Raw genomic sequence first — 12,183 nt, 5'->3', positions numbered from 1 at the left:
CAGGAACAGGGTTCCTGATTGTGGATGATCAGCCATGATCACATTGAATGGCGGTGCTGGCTCGAAGGGCTGAATGGCCTACTCCTGCACCTATTGTCTGCATCAGTGCCTGGTTTGTAAATTTCACCATCTCGGATCGCAAGACCCTGCAGCGAATAGTCAGGTCAGCTGAGAAGATCATCTGGTCTCTCTTCCCGCTATTACAGACATTTACACTACACGCTGCATCCGCAAAGCAAACAGCATTGCGAAGGACCCCATGCACCTCTCATACAAACTCTTCTCCCTCCTGCCATCTGGGAAAAGGCACCGAAGCATTCGGGCTCTCACGACCAGACTATGTAACAGTTTCTTCCCCCAAGCTATCAGACTCCTCAATACCCAGATCCTGGACTGACACCAACTTACTGCCCTTTACTGTGCCTATTGTCTTGTTTATTATTTATTGTAATGCCTGCACTGTTTTGTGCACTTTATGCAGTCCTGGGTAGGTCTGTTGTCTAGTGCAGATTGTTGTGCTGTTTTTACGTAGGTCAGTGTAGTTTTTGTACTGTTTCATGTGGCACCATGGTCCTGAAAAACGTCTCATTTTTACTGAGTACTGTACCAGCAGTTATGGTCGAAATAACAATAAAAAGTGACTTGACTTGACTGACAACTGTATGCAATGCCATCATTTACACACGGTGGAACTGAGTTCTCAAGAGTATAAATGTCTTTATTGAAAAGAGTTATCTTGCAAGGTGATAGTGCAAATTCATTCTCAGCATGAAAAGCATTTAAATATGAAAATATCCAATGCATTTTAAGTTTACACAAATGAATTACATTCCTGCAGTAAGAACAGCACACAAGGCGAGTGACATAAGTACAAGGAGTGGATGATAGCATTGACACGTTGTCCGACAGGGCAACTGTTGCTCCATTTTTGGCTCCCAAGGCTTTATTGCTGGTGGCAATATTGGTATGCCATTTACCTGTTAAAAGAAGAATTGTTTTCAGATCTATTATGCTCATCTTTATAGGAATATATGGAGCACAAAGAAGGTGCAATAGTTACTGAAACATCCACATGTAAGTTGCAACAATACTTTAGATCAATGCTATTCATTACTAGTTTGTAAATAACGATGACAAAATTTAAGTGGTTTCAATTACAGGTTGTGACGGGGTTCTCTTTCTGAAAACTATTCATAACTGAACAGCTTGTAGTCCAGAAATGAACAAAAACAATTTTTGGGAGAGGATCACAGAGATGGTTGTGATGAGATGGCAAGCAGATGTGAGAAGGTTGGCTGCCAGTCAGCATCACTGACTCAGTGAGTGATTGATTCTGCTCAGTCAGGCCCAACCCCTGATTATTGTGTCTCAGGGACATGTATGGCAAGGGAAGGCATGCAGAGACGCCCTGTCTACATCTGGCAGAAGATAGCTGCAGCTTTGTAGCAGCTGGTAAATCCATCTCCATCTGTCCAATATTCATTTGTATGTATGGAGTATCTATAACTTGGGTGTTTGTAATCTGGGGACGACCTGTAATCACCTTCCAGGTCCTTGCGCCAAGGGCAGGAAGTGCTTAAGACAGGCAAAAAAAACAACTTGTATGATCATTTCCAGACAAATTGTTTTTGGTTAAAGATAGTAATCTTCGTCATACTCTTATTTCATCACAGAGATTCTACTGCTTTCACATCTACACAAAACATTGTTGCAGGTAAGCAGCATCCATTATCAGGGACCCCCACCTGCCAGGACATGCTCGCTTCTCGCTGCTACCATCATGAAGGTGGTACTGGAGCCTCAGGACTCACACCACCAGGTTCAGGAACAGTTATTCCCCCTCAACTATTAGGCTCTTGAATCAAAGGGGATCACTTTTCTTTCCTTTCAAGGACTCATCTCATGTTCTCAATATTTATTGCTTATTATTATTTCTTTCTTTTAGTATTTGCACAGTTTGTATTTTTTGCACTCTAGTTAGTGCATTCTTTCATTGGTTTGAGGACTAGAATGTAAAAGCAAGGATGTAATGCTGAGAAATTACAAAGGCCTTATTTGGAAAATTGTGAGGAGGTTTGGGCCACTTATCTTAGAAAGGATGTGCTGAAATTGGAGAGGGTTCAAAGGAGGTTCACAAAAATGATTCCAGGATTAAATGGCTTGTCATATGAAGAGCATTTGACAGTTCTGGGCTTGTGTTCACTGGAATTCAGAAGACTGAGGGGTGACCCAATTGAAACTTGTTGAATGGTGAAAGGCCTTGATAAAGTGGATATAGAGAGGATGTTTCCTTTGGTGGGAAAGTCAGAGGACTCAGAACAGAGTGGTGTCATTTTAGAACAGAGATAAGGAACTTCTTTAGCTAGAGAATAGTCAATCTGTGGAATTCATTGCCACAGGTAGCTGTGGAAGCCAAGTCTTTATGTATATTTAAGGCAGAGGCTGATAGATCCTTGATTGGTCAGGGCAGATAGAGGGAAGGCAGGATATTGGGGCTGAGAGGAAAAATGGATCAGCCATGTTAAAATGATGGAGCGGACTCAATGGGCCAAACAGCCTAACTCTACTCCTGCATCTTATGGCTGTGATTTCTATTATGGTTATTATTCTATTATGGATTTATTGAGTATGCCCACAAGAAAATGAATCTCAGGGTTGTATATGGTGATGTATATGTACTTTGATGATAATCTTACTTTGAACTTTAGTTCACTATGCCACTCCATTCAGTTTTTTTTTCTTTCCAATTTAGAATAAATGGATAAATAGGTCTAAATGCGATCAGCTTCAAAGCCTATTAATAAACAAGTTGATTTGTTAGTTTTGATTTGAATGTGAACTGGCAGTCTGTGTAAGACAAACCCTCCTGATGAAGGGTTTCGGCCCGAAATGTCGTCACTACCTCCTCCCATAGATGCTGTCTGGCCTGCTGAGTTCTGCCAGCATTTTGTGATTTTATTCAATTTGTATTGTTTGCCGCAATCAAACACAAAGCAAACAGGCTTAAAGATTCTGCATTCTGACTAAACTGCAAACTCTACAGAGGATCCATTAAAAAAAAAACAAGTATGTTCAATATTGCTTAAGTTTGCATTTTCATACAAGAGAGAGGAGGATCATCCAGATTTTAACAGAAACATATTTCTGCTTGACAGTTGTATCCTCACAGTGTTACATTATTAGTAATAATTTGATTCTGAATATGGCATTCCAGAATTCAGAAACAGCATTTTATGAGCAAATCAGGATAGTATCTGAACAAAACCAGGTAGGTTGACAGTGGAGAACCGCTGTCACTAGGACAGATTGACCATTTCACCCCAACCTGCTGAAAATCCCTTTCTAGTTACATGTTTGCATATCTGCTCTATGAGCTAAATAGATTTCTGCTGACCACTACAGTGTCATCCCATATCCGGCAAATCTGCTGGGAGTTTATGGCTACTGTAAATCAGTTTATTGAAAACAATTGGCAAAAGAATCAAAAGGGTCGATGAGCAAGTGTGAGAAGCAGTTGCAAGAGAATGGGAAAAACAAGAACTGGAAGAATTGATGATAGGATTACTTTACAAAAATCTTAAGTACTTCCTGTATTGCCATAAATAAGAGAGGTTCCCATTGAAATGTATAAAATTCTTTTGGGACTTGATATGGTAAATAGAGATTTGATTTGTTTCCTTGGCTGGGGTATGAATCCAGAAGTCTGCTACAAAGTTTGGCCAGTCAGATCTGAGGTGATCAAAAATGTCTCTGTCCAGAGGTTGGTGGGAAGATCTTTAAAACTCATTATCCAAGAAGGTTAAGTCATCAGGAATACTCAAGACAGTCTGCTGTATTTTTTCAATGTATTAAGGAAATAAAGTGGCATACAGTTAGTGCAGAAAAATAATGCTAATGTAAAAGATCAGTCTGATCTTGTGGAATGGTGGAGTAAGGACAGAAGCTGAATAGTCAACACATAAGATTAGGCTTTAGTCATTCAACCTTCCAGCCTTTATTCCCAGATTTTTGCCCATTCAGTTGACCTGTCCACTCATTTTAATTATTTACTCTTGCTTCTGGGTCTTAAGATTCTCTAGGTTTAAATCTATGTTTGTCTCTCATTCTTTTCCAGCTCTATGGAAATTAGCTTGATCTGGATCCCTGTTTATCCCCAAATTTTACTTTATGCAGGCAAAAGCTGCCATAGTTGTAGGTTCTGTAATTCCCACCTGTCTCTGCCTCCTTCATGTACTTGCCTCTTCAGCCAAGATGGTTATTTTCTGCAAGTCTCACTTCCATATCTAATGTATTAAGGCAGGTTAACAAATATTCACTTTTAAAACCGTAAATTTGTCATAGAAATTAGACTGTCATTCGCTTTCTGCAACTGGCCAGAAAACACTGATGCATTGATCACAATTTTGCCATGTTACTGCAATAAACATTAAAGAAAAGACCTTCAAGATGCTACAGCATAGACAGATGTTTTGTAATTGAAGCTGAAGCACTGTTCTGCACTACGATTCTGTGAGCTGCCCACAGAATATTGCTGGCTATTGTATTTATTTTTTTCCTGTGAATGCCTGCAAGAAAATGAATGCCAAGGTGGTATATGGTAACACATTAGCACTTTGATATTAAAATTAATTTGAACGTATAAATCTCTTTTGACTTGTGTGTTGATTACTTACAGATTATCTATATCTCATCGAGATACTTCAAACATAGTAAATTTTCTACCTCCATTAATGAATTCCAAGTTCTCACAACTTTGACAAAATACTTTTCTCTCAATCCTCCTCTATTCCCTCCAACAATTAACTTTAAATCTATGCCACCTGGTTACTGGACCCTCTGCTCAGTAAAATAAGATTTTACTCTTTCTAGACTTGTAAAATTGTTAAACTTAATTAATTCTTCCTCATCTCTGCCACTCCTTTATTCTTGGTAATGTCCTCATACATCTCCTCTATGCCTTCTCTGCTGGTATCGTATCTTTCCTGTGGTCTGGTAGCAAGAACTCAATTCAGTACTCGAGATGTAGCCTAATCCTTAATACAGTTCTAATATAAACTTACAGCTTCTGACCTCATCGCTTTAGGCCCCAGAAAGCATCTTATGTATGCCTTCTTAGTAACCCGATCTACTGCCTGAAATTAAAATAAAAACTCCAGAGAAACACAATAAACAACTGTCAGAATTGGAAATGAAAGAAAACAAGTTGATATTGGACTGTTGAGGTGTGATACCAGGAGGAATGGAAATGAGCTATCTCTGACATAGTAGGGCAAGGGCCTTGGAAATAATGTATTAATAAGGTCTTCTGTTCAATAGAATAATGAAGGCAGTTAGGAAGGAAGAAAATGGCCCTTTGATCCTAAAAGCTACAAAAAATGAGTTAAAACACAGATGGGAATATAACGGTAGTGAAGAGCAAACTGCAGATTGTGCTAATGTGGAGATATCAGAGATGGATGCCCAGGACCACTCTGATACAGACCTATTGGTATAGGTAATATTGATCTACTGCCTACTGCCTTCAAAGAGTTGTAGACAAACACACTTCAAAATCCTCCTATTCCTTCATACTTAAAATAATACAATTTATTGTATATTCCTCTTTCTTGTCTCCCCTTCCCAGATGCCTTAACTTATATTATTTTGGAGAGGTCAGACATGCCAATTCACTTACTTTTTAAAAATGTTCGACCCCTTAATATTTCATCTCCCTTTAAGTTTATCATTTCAAATACTTTCACTTCACTATGGAACAGCTTAAGTTTTACTTAAATTTCATCTGTCAGTTTATTTCGCAGTTAATGTACTTTTAAAATTTCATCTCTGCACCAGTTATACTTCAAAGTTTCAGCTCTGAGCTCTGTGTATTTGTATTTGTCATAAGCTTCTGTGTTCATCCAGCTCATATGTCTCCCATACATGGAGTCTCAGACTCTGATCAACCTTCAAATAGCTGCCCCTGTCCATCTTTACTCATGTACTGTATAACCTCAGTTAAAGTGATAGTCAAAAGTCAATAATTACATACTCACCTGCCATTCCCTTTGATCATGTTTAGCACACCGAATGTTCATCTCAATTCCATTCACAAGGTTGTTAAACTCCCTTCCTTTCTTTCCAGACCATCTAAATTTATTCATGGCTTCAGTGAAGGAAAGGTCTTTGTACTTCTTAGGGCTTTTTATGATAAATGGCCAAGTCCTTGATACAAGAAAAAGGTGTACATAACCATAAAGGGCAATGTTTCCTTTGTTTCTATAATCACATACAACATCATTCATTTGGATACATGGTTACTGCAGAGCATGCTCATGTTAATGGCATGACAATCAATTTCATTATTTTTAATATAAAACTACTTTCAAAACATTTTCTATGAAATTATAAAAATTGCCCAGTGAAAGACAATTGCATATGCCCCAGCTAAACACTTGTGTTGAGTATATTCATCAATGCAGTTTTAGGAGGGATAATACGGTTGGGCATCCACTTTCAGCAGCAAGTGAACCAACTGAGGTTGTCAGTGGTGAGATAGGATGTGGGGAAGAGGGAAAGTGTTATCATTGCTGCTGTCATTGCTCACATAATACTATAAACTTCGTTGTTGTTTCAATTAAAATCCAATTGTTTCAGTTTATTTTCTGTAAGTTTTACCATCCCTAATTTACTTTAAGATCAAATGCACAGAATATTTTTACAAAGTATGAACTAAGTAACACATCTCTTTTAGAAAAGAATTATTGTTACTGTTGAATTTATTTCCCATACGTCCATTCAGTATATAGGTTCTCTTCAGTTTTTAAATAGGTATCATGAACTTTTCTTTCAAGTTAAAAATCACTAACATTAATATATCTCTTTTTCAACTTTTGCAACAACTATCAGGCACCAATTTACACTAATCCCTTTTTCAAAATTGTCTTTGCATTCCCATTAACCTTTCTCAGCTTCTACCACTCACCTACTGTACATATTTGGGGAAACTTATAGTGGTCAATTTATCTTCCAACCTGCACATCTTTTAGACATGGGAAGAAATCTAGTCACAGGGATGACATACAAACTCTAGATACATGGTGCTTGAAGTGAGATTCAATGTGATTTCCAAGGGAACTTCTGCATCTAATGGAAAAAGCTTTCTGCAGTTCCAAATGAAATTGTTCATGAATTAGTCAAGGAAGTTTATCAGGCAGTGTCTTTACCTTCTAACTCTATTGTCTGTTTTTATTTTAGCTTTTACTGTGTGAACATTCCTTCAGATTATTCCTCAAAATATTGTTATTTAAAATTAATAATATTTGTATGATGTTTGTTATCAAAATATTTAATCTGTAGAAAACAATTTGCCACAATTAGCTATTAATATTGAGATACATACTTATGCACTGTAGATTAATATAAATATATTTACATGACTGGTCGATAAATTTCTTTCACTCCGATAAACTTCAACTGTGGAGCTATTTCTGGAAGACTTTCACATCGGGAAAGATCTATTTTTGGGTAGTAGAGCAAGTATGACAAACACATTTCATCCCTTGTACTTAGGCCACCCTGTAAAAGAAGAAGAACATTTAATTGCTTCTTCACCATATTTTAGAATGCATATGATAGATAATCTCATATTGGAATTTCCAAATTCCATTAATTAGCCAATACTACAGCTAAAACAAGATACAACTTGCATCACTCTACATTTCACATAAGCAATGTGTAACATCATGATTTTAATCCAAGGTACAATATTGCTCTTGTAGAAATAATTACATTATTAATCAAGTAGTTAAATATAATAATAGAGTAGGTATTGAATTCAGCGCCATTAGATGAATTGCTTATTTTAAAAGTACACAGGCAATCTCAAAGAACGTGGACAAGATGGGAAAACTCAGACTGTGGCCTCCTATCTAAAGTACATGTAAGGATGTCAGATGAAATAATGTAATTTGCACGCTGCTCTGGATGGTTTGAAGTTCAACGCTGACAACCAGCTTCACTTGTAGTGGGATCTTTTGCTTATGGACTTCTCGTAGGATCCACTGCGACAGCGCAGGCTTCTGAATTTGGAGCTTAATTAAAATCGTAGATCAATAGCACAGAAAAGTACAGGCTCTTCAGCCAGTGATGTTGTGCCAACTGTTTATTCTAATCCAAAATCAAACTAACCCTTCCCTTCCACCTAGCTCTCCATTTTTCTTTCATCCATATCCCCAGTCTAAGAGTCTCTTAAGTATCCCGGATGTATCTGCCTCTAACACCACCCCTGGTAGAGCTTTCCATGCACTCACCACTCACCATGTCTAAATCCTACCTCTGACACCCCCCCCCCCCCATACTTCTCTCCAACCACAGTAAAGTCATATGCTCTTGAAGGCTAAATCAAAGGTGATGACGAATCAACATATAGGAGGGAGACTGAAAATCTGGCTAAGTAGTGTCACAACAACAACCTCTCACTCAAAGTCAACAAGACCAAGGAGCTGATTATTGACTTCAAGGGGAGGAAACCAGAGGTCCACAAACCGGCCCTCACTGGGAGATTGGAGACGGAGAGAGGCAGCAACTTTAAATTCCCCAGTGTCCTCATTTCATAGGAACTGTCCTGTGCTCAGCACGCAAGTGCAATTATGAAAAAAAAAACATGACAGCTTCTCTAATTCCATAGAAGTCTTTGAAGGTTCGGGATGACACCTAAAACTTTCACAAATCTCTATAGATGTGTGATGAAGACTAAGGCTTCACATGCTGGTATGGAAACACCAATGTCCCTGAATGCAAAATCCTACAAAAAGTAGGGGATATGGCCCAGCCCATCACAGGTAAAGCCCTCCCCACCAATGAGCACATCTAATGTCACAGAAAAGCAACATCCATCATCAGGGATCCCCACCAAACAGGTCATGCCCTTTTCTCACTTATGCCATCAGAAAGAAGGTACAGGAGCCTCAGGATTTACACCACTGATTTTCCACCATGTTGGTGTAGTCTTTCATTGATTCTATTATGATTATTAGATTTATTGAGTAAATGAATTTCAGGGTTGTTTATGGTGACATATATGTAGTTTGATAATAAATTAACTTTGAACTTTGTATTAGTCATTGGTGCTTTGGGGAGTAGGTGCTGATTATCCACTATCTCTACCTCTTACTATCTTGTACAACTCTGTCAAATCACCTCTCATCCTCCTTCACTCTGAAGAAAATAGTCCTAGCTCGCTCAACCTTCTCAACCTTTTGAAGCATTGATCATGTGGATAGTCAGAGGCTTTCCCCAGGGCTGAAATGGCTAAAACAATAGGGCACACTTTTAAGGTGCTTGGAAGTAGGCACAGAGATGTCAGGGCTAAGTTTTCTACGCAGAGTGGTGAGTGTGTGGAATGGGCTGCTGGTGACGGTGGTGGAGGTGGATACGACAGGTCTTTTAAGAGACTCCTGGATAGGTACATGGAGCTTAGAAAAATAGAGAGCTATGGGTAACCCTAGGCAATTTCTAAGGTAAGGACATGTTTGGCACAGCTTTGTGGGCCAAAGGGCCTGTATTGTGCCGTAGGTTTTCTATGTTCTATAAGATATGCTCTCTAATCCAGGCAACATCCTGGTAAATCTCTTCTCTGCACCCTATCTAAAACTTCCACATTCAGAATTGATCACAATATTCCAATACTAATCAATGAGAAAAATGGCTGACAATATAAATATTTTGATTCAATTTAATTTAGCTAGATCAATTCTACATAATTAATGTTAACCCGGCTGCTGCCTCAGTAACCAATTCAGACAGCCCAGTGGTTCAGCTAGTGGAGGTGTTGGCTACTGCTTCAGCAACGTGGGGTCACTCCTGACCTCTGCTCTCTGTGTGAGATTTCAGACTCTGGCTGTGACCACGTGGGCTTCTTCCACGTACTCTCATCTTCGCCCTAACATGGATTGCATAGGTTACTTGGCAATGCTAAATTTGTTCACTGGAAGGAGAAATCGATATTCATGACACTACTCAGATGGTCTAGATTAACATGCAAAATGATTTAACTTTAAGGGGTGACATGGTAGTGTAGCAGTTAGCACAATGTGCCTGGAATCTTTCAATTTTGTGCTTTATATTCTGTGTTTTATGCTCATTTTTTTGTTCCTGGTTCACGATTTGTACTTTTTTGCATGTGGCAGGGTGGGGACTGTAAAGGTTGATGCTTTGCTTTGAATGGGTTCCATAGTTTTTCTTTGCTTTGTGGGGTAAGACAAATCACAGGGTTGTATACTGTGATAGTGACTGTACTTTGAATCACTGTATAGTGTCAGCAATCACTGATTCCCACTGCTGTCTGTAAGGATTTTGTATGTTCTCACCATGACTGCATGGGTTTTCTTCGTGTGCACAGCTTTCTTCCCACATTTCAAAGATGCAAGGTTAGTTTTGGTGAGTTGTGAGCATGCTGTGTTGATGTCAGAAGCATAGCAACAGTAGCTGGCTGCCCCCAGCACATCTTTGGACTATGTTGACCATCGACACAAAACGACATGTTTCACCGTACGGCAGAACGTACGGTGCATGTGACAAATTAAGCTGAATTTCTATTGTTCATGGGGAGCAAAGCAGCAAGGAATGTAAGCAAAAGCAGGAAATAGTAAGAAACAAGGATTTTGTTGTTTGTGTTGAATACTGTACATGCTTGTTACCCTTTGTATTAAAGTTTGAGCTTTTGATCTGGCAGCTCCTCTCAGATAAGGATTGAAATTGAGCAAAACATTGAGGAAATTGCATGTGATTGCACTAAATTAAAAACAGAAAATGCTGGAAAAACTCAGGTCAGGTGACCTCTTTGGCTAGAGAAACATTTGTCTCGAAAGGTTAGTCCTCCAAATTCTCTACGTGGATACCCTCTGACTTATTTCCAGCATTCCATTTGATTTTCAATGTCCAGAGCTGGCAGCTTTTAGCAGCTCCCCTTACCCAACACGATTTTAGTTTTGTTAACAAGCAACTTAGAGTCAGGGTCACTGAATGTCAGTGTGAACGTTGCACGTAATATCAATCATTAAGTTCTGGATTAAATGTCAACTTCTAATACAAATATACAGTAAATACTAATATTAAATGTCTTGCGAGATAAAGGATGAAGGTAAGTATTTGGAATTAGCCGCTGTCTTCTTGAATGGTTGAAGGCACGTTATGAGTTAGATATTCTCAAGTTTCCATAGTGAAAATTTGGAAAAAAAAATGTAAAAAAGAAAAAAATGGAGAATTCTGGAAAATGAATGGTCAGAAATGGAAAACTGGCCAACAGAAGGTATTAAACAATGTTGAATGTTTCTTTAAGAAGGGCTGCAAGAACAAGCCAGGGAAATGCAGACCAGCAAGGAGTGGGAAATTTATTAGGGGTGTCAGGACCTATAAGCACCTGGGAAGGTGGTGACTGATGAGGGATCATTGACATGTGCATGGGATATCATGAACTCATAAATATAATTTTGTTTTCTGAAGAGGTGATGAAGTGGATTGACAGGGGCAAACTCCCTCATCTTATTGTTACTTGGATCAATGCCTATACAGTGAAAGCTTTTTTTTTAAAAAAAACCTTTATCACCAGCCTTATAATGACAGTATAATTTTTAAATTATGAGTTATTGTTTGGTTGTAAGTCTGACTGTCTCACTTATTCATTCACAAACACACATAAAGATAACATTATTTTCTTGTAAAATATTAGCAACTAATCATCAGTTTTAAACCAAAGAACAAAAATTACTTCCTGAGGTATCAGAGGATTGTATTGTCATAAAATTAATTATTTTCCTACCCAGGTCATATTCTTGCGGGACTTGGTGTTATATTGGCATTCTGTCACCAAGCTGTCACCCTGCAAGACATTTTAAATGCTCATGGTTAAGAGTTATAACAGATTAAAATGAACATTCAGAATGTACATTTGATGCAACACTATTCTTCAATGTAAGATAGGTATGTATTTAAAGTAAACTTTTAAGTAACCTGAAATAACATTAAAAGCAAGGTTATTCAGGTGTTGAGCTATATATTCCCTTTATACGAGCTATGCTGTTCCTTGAAAGAGAGATATTGGATATGCTACATGTATATTCCTCAGTAAGGTTAGTTGGAATATCTACACTACCTCATGACTCTGAACTTACGCGAAAGGAAATAGTGAATCGAGTAATTACTACA

General features: G+C 38.3%; 1 protein-coding gene across 2 annotated transcripts in view; it reads right to left on the bottom strand.

The window, feature by feature from the left end:
- Window positions 1-706: 706 nt before the first annotated feature.
- moxd1 (monooxygenase, DBH-like 1) overlaps window positions 707-12,183 on the bottom strand; it is a 205,526-nt gene continuing 194,049 nt past the window's right edge. For both annotated transcript variants that reach the window (XM_059981577.1, XM_059981576.1), the window contains exons 9-12: window positions 11,798-11,857; window positions 7,412-7,554; window positions 6,033-6,201; window positions 707-977 (exon numbers count right to left, since the gene is read on the bottom strand). In XM_059981577.1, coding sequence (XP_059837560.1) covers window positions 825-977; window positions 6,033-6,201; window positions 7,412-7,554; window positions 11,798-11,857 — 525 coding nt within the window. In that variant the 3' untranslated portion in view covers window positions 707-824. The remainder of the gene's footprint in view (window positions 978-6,032; window positions 6,202-7,411; window positions 7,555-11,797; window positions 11,858-12,183) is intronic.

This window comes from Hypanus sabinus, chromosome 10 (genome assembly GCF_030144855.1).
Source record: "Hypanus sabinus isolate sHypSab1 chromosome 10, sHypSab1.hap1, whole genome shotgun sequence".
Classification (NCBI taxonomy): Eukaryota; Metazoa; Chordata; class Chondrichthyes; order Myliobatiformes; family Dasyatidae; genus Hypanus; species Hypanus sabinus.
This window is presented reverse-complemented; position numbering and strand designations above follow the sequence as displayed.